We start from the raw sequence: 17835 nt of genomic DNA on the forward strand, positions 1-17835 counted from the left end.
CACCATGGGCGTCAAACGGGGGTCAGTAATGTCATAAAGATGGAGAATAGAGTAATTTCGATTTTTCTCTCAGAAAGACAATGTTCTGACGTCATGTAGCCGTGTTAGAATTAGAATCTCTTAATTTGCCAAGTACGTTTCATATATACCTGGAATTTATTCTGACTCATCCAAACTATTTAGGAGCAGAGGGCAGCCACAGTCCGGCGCCACACTGATTTAAACAGCGGTGGTGTTAGAAATGTTCCAAGTCACAATCCCTTCTATTAAAAAAATATTAAAAAGAATATTCATATGGGTTTCTCTTTATTTATGTTAACCCTTTCACTACCACACTACAGAAGGTTAACCCTTTCACTACCACACGGTTGGTTGTGAAAGTAAGGGTTAACTCTGTGTCGTGTGGCAGTGAAAGGGTTAACCTTCTGTATCGTCACAGTGAAAGGGTTAACCATTTGGTAGCGAAAGGGTTAAACCATCTGGCATTCTCATGTCTAATGTCTGTCAGCAGGGTGGGGCTGGACAATACATCACATTTATATACTGCAATAAAAAAGTGAGATATATGGGCATCTTTTTTTTTTTTTATGAAATTCTTCAAATACAAAATAAACGAAAGACACTGAGATTGAGAAGAGTACAATAAATCTGCTTCACTCCGAAATAATATAGGCCTAAATACGGTACAAGGAGATTGGACTGGATACGAGGGCATAATGCCGTACAGTGTTGCACTTTCAAAGAACAGCAGGTAAATGTATAATAATATACGACTACATCGAAACCAAATGTGGACTATTAATCTCGGAAACTGGCATCGCAAGTTATATAGCAATCGCAACATCTGCTAAAAACTAGAATAGTCCAAATCTCCACCAGGCGGCATGCCTTCATAATAATAATAATAGCAATTTATTCAGTTTCCCCTGTCCACTAATTCTGTCCTAATATAGCCAGATCATGCATCAGCTAGTATTTTTGTCAACTGGAATTTAAACGTCTACCTAAAGCCATTGTTACTCAGTTGTAAGAGTCCTGCTGACTTGTCGTACAGAACCTGTAAGCCGTTTTGGATAAAAGAGTCAGCTAAATGACAAAATGTAAAATGTAAATGAAAGATTAGTGCTGCATTGGATTACCAGTTGTACATGGTCTCTCCACTCTGTCTCGGTCACTCGTACACATTCATTCTCTACCTCTCTCTATCTTTTGTTCTCTCCAGGGCATCAGATGACAATGTTTTTGTAATTATGAAAAGGCTACGGGGCTATGGGGGGGAAAGGGATATAATAAAGCATTCCGATATAAAATATAAAAGTTGGAATTACTGCGAACAAATTCTCATACTCTGGATTTTGATCAAAAGTGGCGACCCTACAACCAGCTAAAAGGAAGGCAGTCCAGTCCACATCGACCAAAAAAAGCAAATAACAAACGTTACTGTTAACGGCCTGTAATTATGGCACCGCAACCGACAGAGATGTTTGGAGACTTTGTAGTTAATGTTAGCAGACATTTGACGTGCAGCATTATTCCCCTCAACGTGACCGAAAGCAAAACTGAGAATGTGAATAGAGGACACATTCAGATTAAACATGTACAACTAGTTATGAACAGCCTACCTGGCTGGTATACAACAAATATTAGGCTTATCCGCCCAGTAGTATGCGAGGTTAGCTGCAGACAGACAGATACACTCACACACAAACACACACACACACAAACGTGACCAAACGCATCATCCCCTCCCGGCTGCTGCCTGGCGTAGATAATAATTATATCCCCAAAAAGACAGTGTATATTATGGATTCACCCAGACTGCATCTGCCACAGATCATGGGTGTAAACCAAGGCCCCAGTCGACCGCTTCCACCCAAAGGCGGAGCGAATTGGGCTCCATTCGTGCGTGATCGTGTGGCGTCTTCCGCAAAATGGTGCTTTAGTAGAGGGGGGGGGGGGGGGGGGGGGGGGGCTGCTGACCGTCTTTTTTCCCATTTTCTTTTTACTCTTATAGAGTTGGTCAAACTATTTTTGTTATATATATTTTATTTGATTGCTCCTTCGTTGTTCTTTATATTATTTATTGTAGTGTCCTGTTCTGTCTTGCTATATGTGAAAAAAAAATAAAAATAAAAAAAAGATTTGATCACAAAAAACTTGACAGAAACGACATATGGACGGTCCTTGTATACTGGAGTTCTAGTTAAATAACCAGTCAAAGTTAGGGTTAGTAGAAAGAGGATGATGTCTTAGAGGTTTGATGCAACACATGGATTGAATCTGACTTCCCGTGTGAGAACTGCGTTGACATATTAACACATTCAGTGCCAGAGGTCGCTGTGGGCCGTATGGCAGTGTGTGCCAGCGCTTTAATGAATGGGGATACATGCCGGTGTTGGCAGGGCTAAAACTATATTAAATATCATAGCTATGGATATAAAACTATTGCCCATTTGACAGAGTATCTATCGTTCAATTTGTAAAAAATAAATACTTTTTTCATCCATACATTACAGCATTAGGCGGCGGTATTGGATGTTTGCGATCTCAGACCCATTCCCAATGATAACATCAGGCTCCCTCGATGGATTATGAATGGAAATAGCGAATAAAAGAAATAATGACCAAAACCCGACTTTTCCCGGGTTTGGCGCTCAAGAGATGGCGAGTTAACCCGACTTATCTCGGGTCTGGCGTCCAATGTGTTAAAGAGTGCGAGACCGTCGATATCTATCGTACACAGCGCTGAAGCCACTTGCGATCGGATCATCCAAGTCTGAACGGGGGCCGCTTCCCTTTCTAACAGCAACGTTAACAAACACCTCACAAGGTGTTTATGGCAGTTTCCACCCCCTCTCGACTGAGATCAAGTGAAACAGTTGTGGAGTTAATGGCTCGGTTCTGTTGTAATACGCATCGTCCGTAGAGCTGTAAAACTGTGGTTGCTTGGCTTGAGTTTCTGTCTTTGATGCATTTGCAACTGAAAAGTAAGTATGAATGAATGAATGAATGAATGAATGAATGAAAACTTTATTTAACAGATTGCAGAATGGGTACAAATAATACAGTACGGCTCAATACACACAATTGTTAAGGGGATGCAGACCAGAGAAAGACGTTTGTCTTGTTTACATCAGGGTCCCCCATTTTCAATTCATATTGACATTTATGACATACTCAACATACATGACATTTATGGCATAGGGGCATAGGTATTTAGTACTGTTACATTTGTGACATATACGATATTCAAATATACAGTACTGTTACCCATAGATCCTGACAGAGTATATACATATGATGGGGAGGGGACTGTACATGAGGAGGGGGTGGGTGGGTGGGAGAGAAATATACATAAGGCGGGGAGAGAATATATACATGCGGTGGGGAGGAGACTGTCTATTAGGAGGGGGTGGGGGGTTTGGACATTTACGGTGGCCAGTTTCGAATTACAGCCTCCCGTAGGTGCTCTTTAAGAGCGGTTTTGAATGTGGGTAGGGATTCACATTCCTTTACAGCTTTGGGTAGGGCGTTCCACATTGATGTGGCATAATTGCAAAACGTGTTTAGTCCCTTGTTTGAGCCGAATCTGGGTTTAACATGATTTGTTGAGCTTCCTCTGGTGTTGTGGCCGTGGTATTCACTGACCTTTGGGAAGTATTTTGACATGTATATGGGTACCTTAGTCGTATAGTGTATCTTGTAGACCAGGCCCATTGCAAGTTGCTGTACTCTGTCGTCTACTCTAAGCCATCCTAGGTTGTCAAAGTGGGCAGGGGTAAGGTGGGTTCTAGGGGTAAGGTCAAGTAGAAGTCTGACCAGTTTGTTTTGTGATGTTTTGTGATGTTTGTGATGTTTGTTGAGGTGCTTTGGTACCATGAGGTGCAAGCATAGTCGTAGTACCCTTGAATGAGTGCTCCTGCCAGAGTCTTCAGGGTATTCTTGTTTACCAGAGAGGAGATCCGGTACAAGAATCTAGTTCGTTGGTTGACTTTTTTTATTACATTGGATGCCATTTTGTCACAGGAACGATTTGCCTCTAGGATGGAACCCAGGTAGGTAATTTCATCTTTCCTTGTGACAATATTGTCACCCACTGTAACTGAGAAGCCGTCGGTCTTGCTGAGTTTGTTATTTGAACCGAAGAGAATGGACTCTGTTTTGCCCATGTTTTTTCAACCTGCAACTTGTTCTTGTCAGAGACCAGCAGGGCTGAGTCGTCCGCAAACAGGAACAAGTTGCAGTCACAAGCTGACGACATGTAATTTGCATAAATTAGGAACAGTAGCGGTCCTAGTATGCTTCCTTGTGGAACACCACAGCTCACTGTGAGGGGGGGGGATAGAGTACCGTTTACCTCCACCATCTGTTCTCTCCCCTCCAGGTAGGATTGCATCCAGCTCACTGATAAACTATCAAAACAAATTGCTTTTAGCTTGTCAATCAGAATGGAGTGATTGACAGTGTCGAAGGCCTTTTGTAGGTCCAGCATGACCATGCCGCAGTATTTGCCCGCGTCCACCTCTTGTTTGATGTGGTCGTTCAAATAGAGAAGGCATGTGTCAGTGGAGTGGGATGTTCTGAAGCCAGATTGGAATTCGTAGATTCGATTTTTTTCCGCCAGGTACTTTTCGACCTGTTCGTAGACTATTTTCTCCATGACTTTCGAGATGGAGGTAAGAATAGAAACAGGGCGGTAGTTGCCTGGGTCTAATTTGCTGCCCTTTTAGTAGCGAACGGTTGGAACGTGGCAGAGGAAGATAGTATCAAGATCCCTGGATGTCTAACCTTTATGGCTTGCTGCTATTGGAGTGAAACGCATAGCTTACAACTGCAAGAAAACTTTTAAACACTGATGAGCTATATAGCCTATGCTACAGAATTCATAAAAGAATATAACTTTAAGTAGACTTAATGGCCAAAATCAGAACTAACCTGTGCTACTGTGTGGCTATGTTTGGTTTCACTTCCCTTGATGTTGTAGCTCAATGGGAGCCTGATGACACTTTGTAGTGTATGAAAATAATATCCAGAGATACAGCTCCGCCATATAGGATTTTTTTTTTAATCACTTTTTCCCCCTACTCTCCCTATAGGCTGTTAACCTCACAAAACCTTTGTGGCATCTGGGGACCAACATCTTCAAATATATGATAAATAATTGATAGGCCAAACCATATGGCCGCCAGATGCAATCAAGTTTCAGAAAAATGGTAAACAGGAAGCGATCCCTTGTGAACCAAACTTGAAGAATGTATTCATAAGAGCAAGGAGGCCTGTGAAGTTTGGATTAATTCATTCCCCACATCAAATGGTAAATGGCGACGCTGTTCCCACAAAAACAGTGAGCTAATCCTTGATGGCTTGTCACTGTGCAATATCCTACCATCGTTATCAATATGAAAGAGACAAGTAAAACAATATGGCCACTATTTAAATTCCTCACTCCCCCCCCCCCCCCCCCCCCCCAACACTTTTTATTTTAATTTCTTTTACTCCTCCAACTCCAAGGCAATCCTACTCGATTCTCTCATGTCTGGCATCTGGTGACCACCAGTTTTTAAAAGTTATAAAAACACAAGTGGATGGCCAAACTGTTAGGAAATTAGGAGCGTGGTCAAAAGGCATCATTGAGGATTCGGGTTGTTTATTGGGGATATAACCCTGCAAATCTTAATCTAGTTTCAAGTATATTATATTTGAGTCCTGCAGTCGGGCTGGTAGGCTACTGTGTAGGCCTTCCATCTGTCAAGTGTCAACAGATGAGACACACAGTAGAAGCCAGTCTCGCTGGATAACCGTTTACTCACACTAACGTCCATGAAAACACACACTTCATTCACATTCACTTTCATCACCACTTCTCGAAAGGTTGATACCGGGAATGTATTTTTTTTTTTTTGGTTTTCTCTATTGCATTTTTTTATTGCTTACATTCCGGGAGAATATAAGTGCAATAAAACTAGAATTTGATTCCCTGCCCTCCTCCCCGTCCTTTCCTGTTTGGGACAAACAGGCGTTGGTTTTGGTAACAACCAGCCTGCTGGTTAAAGCTTCTACAAATCTGCTGTTGGCTGGAGTCCCATATTCCAAAACACGCTGGTTATTCAGGGGGAATGCTAGCTTTAACGGCTGCAGAGAGAGAGAGAGAGAGAGAGAGAGAGAGAGAGAGAGAGAGAGAGAGAGAGAGAGAGAGAGAAAGAGAGAGAGAGAGAGAGAGAGGGGGGAGAGGGGAGGGGGGAGGGGAATGAAAACATGGAGCCAAAAAACTTCAGCCCCCCTCCCCCTCCTCATCCTCCTCCAGCACCCTCAACCTTCCCCAGCTGTCAAAACTCCTTGTCTGGCCACTATTCCTTTCCTCTCTCCTGGCCAACAGACCGTTGAGACCAGAGCCCAAAACCCCCTCTCTTTCACACTGTTACCTCTCAGACCAGGTGCCATCGTTCTTACAGGGTCTCATCGGAAAACATAAACAAAAGTACTTAAATCGACCACAGGAAAAAAGGTACATAATGTACATTATGTTATATATACAGAGTATATACATATTATTTACACTTCATAACGGCGCAATCACAATTGCCTCCCACCTTAAGCATCCTTAGTTGGACTCCTGATTGTGCCGTTTTCTTTTTCGCCGATACGAAACTTACATATACATTCGGTGTTAATTTTGGCAGCTATTTTCATTTTAGTTTTAGTCTTAGTCATGTGTCAAGTGCTCCTTTTTCGTTTTAATCATATTTAGTCATCTTCATTTATTTTTCGTTTAGTCAGTTTTAGTCAACTAAATGTCTGAGCATTTTAGTCTTAGTCAGTTTGTCTCAATTTTGTCTTTTTTGTTTTAGTCTAGATTTAGTCGACGAAAACGGATGACATTTTTGTCTATTTTTTGTTAATGTACAAAAGAAATTATATTATATAAATTATAAAAAAAATATGATTTTCTTTTTTACAGCTACTGTTTTATATATACTGTTTTTTTTTTAGTAATAACTAGAAAGTAATGGTATTTATTCAACAACAGGTGATTGTATAGATTAGTATTAGTATCATTAAATGACAACTAAGCTCAATGAGTTCACCCACGGAAAGGTTGTTGGCACATTGGTTCCACACGGACATTATACGTTGTTGCACTTGCTTCCAGAAGGCTCCGTTTAGGTTAGCTACTGTAGTAGCAGAGGCTCTGTTGTGATTTTTAATGCACAATAAATATTCAACATTCTCTTTTGAGACTCCGCCTCAGACTCTTATCATTTGGCACTAAAAGCTAAACATGGTCACCGGTATGGCTGTCCGCAACATGTCATTAATTGTGTGCAAGAGGTCGATCAGTTAGCCACATTAGCATGAGCTAGGTTAGCCACTAGTTAACGTGAGCTAGATGGAAATACAAACAATGTAACGTTACTGGTGAAAAAGTGATTTACCTTGGAATACTCCTTTGCCAACTTGCTGTACTTTGCTTGCAGGTCTGCAGCTGGATTATGAATAGTCCCAACTTTAGCCAAGGTAACGTTAAGATAAAACTAGCTTTTCAAATAGCTCTTCAGCTAATGCTAATAACAGAGCTCCCTGTCACACTGCTCTGTCGGGACGATGGCATTAAGAAAAGTTATAATTATTTTGTCTCGTCTTGTTTTAGTCAACAATATCAACATACATGAAGAGAAATTTCGTCCTGGTTTTTGTAAATTACATTTTTGTGTCCTCAGTTGTGGTCAACGATATTTAATAAACTATTTAGTCTCGTTAGCGTCACATGGTCTTCAATAACGTGACGTCACGTCTCGTTGTCGTCATGAAAAAACCTTCGTTGACGAACATCTTTCGTCGTTGTTGAGATCAGAGACTCTGTATAGGATTGTTAGTAACTGTCTAACTGTACATATGACTGTTTACACTAGTAACTGTTTACCTGCATAGACAATTGTCTCCACCAGTGATTGCCTTGTTGCATATATATCTGTCCCCACTGGAGGGCGCTCTGGGCGGAGCCACCCAGGTATTCTACCTTAGGGTAACTATAAAAGGAAAGGTGCCCACCCCTTTCGTTCTCTCCTCCAACGTCTCTCAAAGAGAGAAGAGTTGTACAACTGCTGCTTATATGTGAATAAAAGAAGCCACGCCAGTTCAGGCACAAGACAGAAACCATGCCTTTTGACCACATTATTGTCGCCCTAAACCGAGTTCTGTTAACAGTCGTCATTTTAGTTGACAAAATTAACGCTGATAATCGATTTTAAATCGAAATTTGAAATGATGCAATTATCAAATCGCTAAAAAAAAAATCGCAATTTTTTTTAATTCTTTTTTTATTTGATTTATTTAACCAGGAAGTCCCATTGAGATACAAGATCTCCTTTGAAAGTTGTTGTTATTGGGCGGCTACGTGGCGTAGTGGGCAAGGCGCTCGCCACGAAATCTGGAGACGCTGGGCTCGCCTGTTCGAGCCCCGCTCTCCACATTTGCTTTCAGTTTAGCTGGTCGTCCGTACTAATACACATTGGCAGTATTAGGGGGTGGGAAACTGATGGGTGGGGATCGGGCGTTGTGGACAGCGACTCCTACAGGTCGGTTGGTGCGCCTGCGCAGTAGAATCAGGAAGTGTCGGGGGCAGCGTGAGCCTCCCACGCGTTACTCCTCGCCACTGAGAGATCGAGCTGCGCAGGTGAAAAGATGCGACTGCTGTTACCTCAAGTACCGGAGGGGACTTGTGCTATGTATGACTTAGTCCACATTGCAGCCGGCTTGTGGGAGGCAAGAAACAGCGTTCGTGACAGGGGAGGGTTGAATTGGATGATACGAAATTGGGATGGGAGAAAATATAGAAAATGGGAGAAAAAGTTGTAAAAAAAAATAATAATAATAAAAAAAAAAAAGGTTGTTGTTATTGTTATTGTATTGAAGTTTAGACTTCAGAGAGGGAGAGTAAAGTACAGAAAAAAAGGTACCATGGGTACCGCGTACCGGTATCGATTCCCAGGTAAAAAGAAACATTTTCAGGCTTGGTGTCCCGAACAGACCCACCGCGTAGGCCAGATGCAAGCCGCTTTTTACAATAAACCTCTGTGGGGCTGCTTAAAAAAAATGTATAATCGCAAATTTAATCGCAATCGCAATATCTGTCCGAAAAATCGCAATTAGATTATTTCCCAAAATCGTGCAGCCCTATACATTACATTATATAATTACTTATACAATACGTAAATATATTCCTTATGGCTACATATTTTAAGCGCAATCAGGCTGTCCTGGAGCTGGGAGACCCCAAATATTCCCTATCAACATATTCAATGATAGCTTTGTGAATTGAGCAACGAATGGGATCTCGTATCGCTTAGCGCGCAAACAGGTTCCATCCGTCACAAAATCAACCAGGTGAAAACGGTATCCCTCTAAAGCTAAACGGAGTGGTCCAAAACATCAGCTTCTTTGATGAAACATTGGCTCTGTAAGTGCACTACTTACTGTACTTCATGGGAAAGCATCCTACGGTATGTCCCTTTAAATGTCATCCATGAATCATGATCTAGGACGGATTGTTTTCGTTTTTTGGACAAGACGCCACACCCAACATGACATGTCACATTTAATTAACTCATAATTACCACACACCAAATATTCCACAAACACATCAACAGTTACTCAAATAGGCAGACAGACAGGCATGTGTTAACATACAAGTACACACACAGCATCAGGGATGCAGACATTCATTCCTTGTATCTGCTAACTATAGCTAGTTTAACTCTAAACCAAACCCTAACTTTCAAAGTCTTATTCATGTCCAGAACTCAAACCAAGTATAGGAATAGGAATACAAGTTGTACACCCCCCCCCCCCCCCCCCCCCCCGCTGGACTTGTCCAGGTTCCCAATAGCCTGCCAGAGCAGAAGCCAAGCAACCCTGGGAAGAGTTAAGATAAAGCTCTCCAGTCAACAGCCTGATGGGATAAAGTAATCCCCTCCATCTAAACACAACAGTAAGTACTCACGCTCAACTGTGTGTGCGTGTGTGAGAGAGAGAGAGCGAGAGAGAGAGAGAGAGAAACACAATCACACTTTCTCCCTCTCTGATGGACCCCCCCACTCGTAAATCTCCCATCCACCGTGTCTCTCTCAGAGCCAAGAAGATACAAAGGAGCCTCCATGAACTTTCCCTAAATCTCTGCTTGTCTAGTCATTCATTCAACCACGCCACAGGCACCTCTCAACTCGTCTGGGTCTCCCCCTCCCCTTTCATTGCACCCCCCCCCCCCCCCCCCATTTCTTAAATTCCTCCCTCTCTCTCTTCAGACATTCCTCAACGTTCCCCTGGTGCAGCCATTTGGCACCGGACTCGTTTTCCCAGAACCTCTAGCTGCAGCTCTGCCAATCGGCACAGGGTGTGCAGCGCAGAACTGAAACAGATAGAACAGGGCTTTATTCCTCCTGCATCGGGGCGATCTCTCCCTTTGCGGTTTAACCCTTTCACTACCTTTCACTAACCGTCTGTAGTGTGGTAGTGAAAGGGTTAAACTCATGTGATGTGGTTGTGAAGGGATTAACCATTGGTAGTGAAAGGGTTTAACGTAGATCTTGATCGGGGTTGTGATGGAAATGAGTATGATTTCATATGAGAGACTCATGGAGTTGGAATGTTCAACACAGCCACCGCTGGAATCATCACTCAAATGACGTCTTTGTCGCGGTCGTCGTGACAACACATGAACTTTCGGAGTCCCGTCGAGGATTCCTTGCGAGCCTCGAGCGGCAAAACAATACTCAATTCCCATGACGACTCTGTATCAAAAATCCGGTGGCAGCGATTGACCTATCTCAAGCTCCGCCCCCGTTTTCTCGATCCTCCCAATCACAACTGAGGATAAAGAAAAGAGGGCGGGGTATGAGATAGGTAAATTCTATGGCAGCCAAGTCACCAGTCAAGAATGTCGAGTTTGAATAGGAATGGCCAGTCTATCAGTAAAATGTCTATGGCGTACGCTGCAGTCGGGAGTCTGCTGGATTCTAGCCATGCACTAGGACACAGTGGCCTCTGGACAGGGGAGATATCGATATGCCACTGGCATGGACGCATAAAACCACACTAGATGCCGGCCTGCAAGGAGAGAATGCCTGCTTTATAGAACTTAAATCAAACCCAGATGCGATCTGACAATACCATAATGGACTCAAAACCACCGACCAAATTACAGGTGTTTAGTATTTATTGATTCTGTCATTATTCTGTGTTTTTCTTCTTCAGAGTTTCTTCACAGCATGAGAGAAATTACCTCTTGCGAAATCAGTGTCCCGTCCCCTGACCTCCATACATGGATTTATTTGTGATGACCCACCACAATATTAGACCGGCTTGCCATGAATAGATTTCCCAATCCGACACTAGATATTAACAGCACTTAGTGTTTTTTATGTGCACAAGTCTATTTTCCACTGCGGACGTTGTGGGTCTTACTCCCCCCAGCTTAGAGTTATAAGACGAGGAAGGCTCACAGCCCCCCAGCCTAGTCATAAGACGAGGAAGGCTCACAGCCCCCCAGCCTAGAGTCATAAGAAGAGGAAGGGTCGTCACAGCCCCCCAGCCTAGAGTCATAAGAAGAGGAAGGGTCACAGCCCCCCAGCCTAGAGTCATAAGAGGAAGGGTCGTCACAGCCCCCCAGCCTAGAGTCATAAGAAGAGGAAGGGTCACAGCCCCCCAGCCTAGAGTCATAAGAGGAAGGGTCACTCACAGCCCCAATGTTCTTCTCACAGGCACTACTCAGTACCGAGAGACGACCCTACTTCCTTCAATGAGTCGTCTCCCAGTGGTAACAGGGAAACTATTTTTGAACATGTCTATGATGACACTGAGCCATCCTCTTGTTATTATTCTTGATAACAACAAGACAGTAACAGTAAAAATAGGCCCGTGTCAAAAGACCTGCCCACTCCAGTCCAATACCAATGTAAAGAGGCAGTAGTGAGAGACAGTGTTAATCGTGGATAATTTAGGTTAACAATATCCCCGCTGCGTGATTAGCCGTCTTTAAAGGCCTCTCTAGAGGCAAATTTTCTAAGTTAAGATACTGGTATATGAAAGTAGAGATCTTGAGGAATCAGCCAAAGGGGGTCGATTTTACTCCAAAGTTAAGCTATTTTAAGATAGCTTAAACTTGACGAGGAAAATCCCACGAGTAAGATAACTGAATGAAAATGGGCTCAGTGGAGTCACACAAGACTCCTCTTTACAGCCAGGCTAATTCATGCTAAGTCACATGCAGAATTAGGCCCAAACCAGGCAGTTTATTTACACTGTAGAATATCCCGTCTGAGTAGCCAGGTATCTTTGGCAACTAAGTTTGAGAGATCCTTGCTAAAATATCAGCCGATAATCATTTTCTTTTTACTCCCAAAAATACAGTATTGGTCGGGCTCTAGTTAATAGAGTTACGTCTTCTTGCTCGGTCTCTACAACCAGGTCTGAAACTGCATCCGTCTGACATGGAGGCTATTTTCTTGCTATGCATGGGGGTATGACTCAGAGAATGAGCTATGGTCTAGTAGTGGGAGACTCCATTCAGGAACAGTGTGTGGGCTATAAGGGAATAATGCGTCCGTTTGTGTGTAGGCTGTATGAGCGTGAGCGTGTGTGTGTAGGCTGTATCAGTGTGTGTGTTTGCGTTTGTGTATGTGCGTGTGTAAAAAAAATAATAATAATAAAAAAAGGTTTACGACTGCAGGTCGAGCTCCTCCTCACACAGCTCCCTACCACCAGGTCTGTGTTTACGAGCCTCGTCACAAACGGTGACACACACCAGAATGTCTTCCCTTACACACCAATACGAATGCACTCTGGGGGGCTCTGGGGGGGCTTTGAATTACAATCGTGACATTCCAGGAAATTCCTCTAACGAGGAGTCAAAAGGGGGGAGATGCTTTACGACCGTTCAACAAGTGCACCAGATATCTCAACCTCTCACGCTCTCCCTCCCTCTCTCTCACTCACTCCCCCCCCCTCCCATGGCCGGCACATGACAGACTCAGGACCTGAGTTCTCCCTCCATAGGCACACGCACTAATATCAGCTCCCATATTCTAACAATGAAGGCATTGGAATGACCAGTAATAGACCCTTTAGTGTTTTGGCAGAACAGGACACCTACTGTGTGTGTGTGTTGTGTGTGTGTGTGTGTGTGTGTGTGTGTGTGTGTGTGTGTGTGTGTGTATCCGTGGTAGAGTTGGCACGGCGTGGGCCGCTAAATATCCAACAACAACACTCTGGCGTGTCAGCTGATCCCCAGCACACAGAGTACAGTACAAAGGAATGGAATACAGAGGGGGGAGAGAGAGAGAGAGAGAGAGAGAGAGAGCAAAGCGTTTTGTCCCCCCCCACCCGCCCGCCCGCCCCGTGGGCCCCCCGTTGCATTCATTTCCTGATAGCGCTGGAGCCTGCAGAGCCGGCTATACTGGTACTGATAAATAAAAAATATATAAAAAAAGGAAGAGAAACTGGGGCACTTGGCGAATCTGTGTTCCTGCTGATGAGGAGCATTTCTACAGGACTCCATCTCTCTCTCACCCTCCCTCCCTCCCTTTCAGCCGCTCCGTGAGTTCATCATCTGCCAATTTACAGTGTCAACAAACTCTTTAAGATTCCAGGAGCCAGATGATCAACACTGATCTCGTCGTCACTACAGACCAGCGCCTTTCTCCCTCCAAGGGAACGAGGGATGCGTTCAGTCTATTCGTGGTGGGCCTGTGTGACACTGTGGCCGGTGGGCCGCTCCAAATAATAAGTGATGCACCGATGTGAAAATTGTGGCCGATACCGATAACCGATATTAATATTGCTGGTCTGGCCGATACCGATATTTACCGATGTCGATATCTCTGTATAGAAAACACTTTTTTATGATAATCAAATAAAGAGCTATTTTCCAAAACGCATACTTTTTTTTACTTTTGTAACTTATTTTCAGAAATTACTGATATTTTGAAACTATTTAAGGCCAAAACATGTAAAAAGAAAAAAAAAACGATTTAATTTTTATTTATTTTTTTATATCGGCCCTATCTTGATATCGGACCGATACCGATGTGTAAAAAAAAACGGCCATATCGGCCGATATTATATCGGCGGCCGATATATCGTGCATTACTACAAATAATAAATCTATACATGGGAAGCGTTGGATGTTTAACGATGTACGTTTAACAGAGATCTGACTATAGCTAGCGCCAGGTGATTAGGACAGGCAGGAAATACTGGGGCCCAAAAAGAATCTCTCTACTCTATAATCCATCCTCTTTAACAAAGAAAACCAATAAAAATACCGTCGGTGGACGTAGCGTGTTGTCTTTGCTAATCTGACTTCAAAGAGTGTATACGACGTGATATCGTTTAACCCCAGAACTCAAGAGTCTTTAAAGAGCAGCAGGTGTTGTCATTGACTTGTCATTCCCGTTTCTCCCCCCATGTTTTTACGTTTGAACGCGCGTGTGTGTGTGTGCACATACACGTAGTCGTACATGCATTCATGCGTGGCATTCTCACATAAAAAGTAATGAGGAATGTGCAAGCACAGGTCTGCGGTGATGATGTCATTTGGAAAACACTGCACGCCAGTGGCAGAGGCCAAACAGAGCAGAGGGAACAAACGTGATCAGAGGGGCCGGCTCCGAGGAGAGCAATCAATATCCTGTCACTAATCACTCTAGTTATTGACGTGGTCTCACTCTCAACGCTAATCCGCTATAGGCCTCTAACAGCTGAGGGCGAGATGAGAGGACGGCCTTGTCCTGACTGGCCCGGGGCCCAGCCCAGGTTGTACTCTCTATTAAAGAAAGAGTTTATTATAGCTGCCAAGCAGTTAGACAAGGGGAGGATTTAAGATGAAACTAATTAAGACAATGATTCATTGTAGATTCCATAGCAAGTTGAGGAGAGAGGGAGAGAGGGAAAGAAAGAGAAGAGAGAGACCCTGGGGAAACATGGGGTCTGTGGCCACACACACACACACACACACACACACACACACACCTTCCCATGTATGCCACTTAATCTGGCTAGAACCTTGTATGACACATAAAAGGTGTGAGGGTGAGAGGGGGGGGGGTAGAGAGAGAGAGAGCAAAAAAGAGAGTTCTGAGCTGTGGGAAGCTGTGTCATTCAACTATGTTGAATGTACTATACTGTGTAGCCTAACTGACATAAAGCCCCTTACCGATGTTGGTATAGTCTAAACATTCTTACCGAAGTAGTCAGCCTTCGGCTGGGCATCCATCTCCTTTTCCAGCCGCTTAGTGAGGGCTTCTAATTTGATTTCGGCAGCAGAGGGCCCCTGCTCGGGGGCCAGCACGTGGAGGGTCTGGCAGGGCAGTCTGATAGACCTGGAGGAGGGGCTCTGGCCTTCAGGCTCCGCACCGGACAACACCTGTCCAGAGGCGGGCGCCTGGTCCTGAGTGTGACCCTGGCCGACGCTCTTGGCAGGGCTGTAGGCGAACAGCGGGACCGGGGAGGCGGACGGCGCGACCGGGGCTTTGGGCTGCGCCGACTCACAGGGAGGCGCGGGCAGGAGGACAGGAGACGGAAGGGACCCGCCGGGGCTCTGAGCGAGCCCATTCTGACGAGGGTCGGCCTGGCCGGAGGAGGCGGAGGGGGAGGGCCTCTGGGCCGTGGAGGGCGGTGAGCGCTGGGCGGGCGGCGTTATGGGGACCGGCTGGACGGAGGGCTGATGCAGCTGGAACTCAACACCGCCGGTGAAGGCGCTCAGAGGCAAAGCCGGGAGGACGAGGTCCGCTCTCCCCAAGGGCTCCCCCCCGGACCAACCCCTGGAGGAGCCGGCCACCGAGGAGGGAGGGCTCCGCCTCACCGGAGGGGCGACAGCGGCCTGTTGCTGATGACGAGCGCCGGTCGAGGTCGGAGAGGGAAGGCCGCCGTTGGAGGGCGACGGAGACAGCCGCTGGGGCTGCTGCTGGTGGGACGGGCCGCTCCCGGAGGCTATGGCGGCCGACGGCGGGGACGGCTGGCTCTCCCTGGAAGGGACCCAGGCACCGGGGGGGCCTGCCGGGAGAGCAGCAGCGTGCGTGGGGGTGCCGTGAGACACGCTTCCTGAGTTGGGGGGAGTGGGGCTGTGGTGTTGGTACGATTGTGGCTCAAAACGCACCTTGTTATCGTAACTGTTTCCGTTGCCGTACGGCCTGGCGGTTGGGAGTTCAGGCTGAATGCTTGAATGGGTGGCGTATTGATTGCCACCCACACCGCCTGGTACAGGGCCAGAGAGCATCGGGGGTTTGGCTGCCGCCTCCCCGGGCTGTCTGTAGCTATTGATGGGCGGCCTGTCTTTGGTGTAATATGTGCTGTTGTGACCCCCGTTCATTCTTATGGCCAGGTTGTTTTTGGCCATTTCCTCCTGTTGCTTCTGCATGTGGATCTTGGTCATTTTAGAGGCAAACACTTTCCTGGTTTCTTCAAAGTCAGGGTTGTTCCCCGCGTCCCTCTTCATTCGAAACAGCCCGTCCCTGGACGCTTCATACATGTTGAGATCTTCAATGAATTTACTTGCCTCAAGACCTAAATCTTCGTATTTATCCATCTTGAAAGACGATTCGAACAAGTACTTTAAAGTAAAAAAATATATATATCAAACCGAAACAAAAAAAAATTTAAAAAAAAACTAAACAAACCACAGCAGAAATGATCCAACGTGTGTTTCCCACCAGAGTTAAATATTATTGTCCAGCAGTGCGCGGTCTGTCACGGGATGTCCCGACGTGGATCCCGACCCAAAGTACAGCTCGTCTGCTACTACTTTGTCGTCCTTTTTTTTTTTTTTTTTTTATTATTTTTTAAATTATTCCCGACAAAAATAAATCAAACTGCGTGGAACCGCGTCTTCGGTGAGCGGCCCATTCAGCGGTGCTCGCAACAGGATGCCGTCTGTCTGGTTATATAATAAAGGCAGAGCAGATCAGATCATAGCCTGGGCGACCCCCGAGCTGCCCCCCTTCTTCACATACATATACATACCCCACTTATTATTATGGCGCTGAGAGCGGAGACCTCCATTCAAAACTTTCTTCTCGGTAACTTTAGAGCAAAGCGCTGGATATTTCCCCGCGAGTCGTTGGAGAACACTAGTGATATCATTCACTGTCACGCCGCATGCGTGTCTCAAAACTAAGTACTGCCGAGGAGGATATGACTGAAGTGTGTACCGTTCACACGACGCACCCTAACGTGGTGGCGGCCAGGAGGACGAGACCCACCGCGGGACAAGGAGCGCACTTTGTGTTTAAAGGCGCAGTGCTCCGATTTTAGTTCAGCGAAGCTCAACTTGAACAGTTGGGCAGTGAGAGTGATGATATAATAACCTAGACGTAATTTGCATGACACGAGCGCAACACAAAGCACGCGCATTGGACGTAATGTACCTATAAAAAAACATAATATGTAAGGATCATATTAATAAAATAAAATAAACTGAAACCTTATAAATGTTGTGAAATTAAACCGGTTTGGCCACTGTGAATGATACACAGTCAGGTAGGCTATGATCAAATGTTGTTGCACACAGGAGATATTTCACACCCATGATTCATTATGACAACTGTATAAAAATAGATTAGTGACACACAAAAAAACACTGTATAAAATAGATAGTATCACCACCACTACTGGTGCTGCGCACTACATGCACTGGCTGGGGGTATAACTTGGTTACTTATTTATTTACACTACCTACCCCCCTCTGTTTTTAGGTGAGTGATGTCACACATTCCTGTCCCTCTCGAGGTCCATGGAAAACAAACAGGCTTTGACCCACCGTCTCCCTCTGAGACCACCTCCTGG

At 45.0% G+C, this 17835-nt stretch overlaps 1 protein-coding gene across 2 annotated transcripts in view; it reads right to left on the reverse strand.

Annotated features, from left to right (window-relative positions):
- The window catches only part of limd1a (LIM domains containing 1a), a 90181-nt gene extending 73013 nt beyond the window's left edge, over positions 1-17168 (reverse strand). For both annotated transcript variants that reach the window (XM_084337032.1, XM_084337031.1), the window contains exon 1: positions 15238-17168. In XM_084337032.1, coding sequence (XP_084193158.1) covers positions 15238-16579 — 1342 coding nt within the window. In that variant the 5' untranslated portion in view covers positions 16580-17168. The remainder of the gene's footprint in view (positions 1-15237) is intronic.
- Between the last annotated feature and the right edge of the window lie 667 nt (positions 17169-17835).

This window comes from Notolepis coatsorum, assembly GCF_963971535.1.
Source record: "Notolepis coatsorum genome assembly, chromosome: 19".
Taxonomy (NCBI): domain Eukaryota; kingdom Metazoa; phylum Chordata; class Actinopteri; order Aulopiformes; family Paralepididae; genus Notolepis; species Notolepis coatsorum.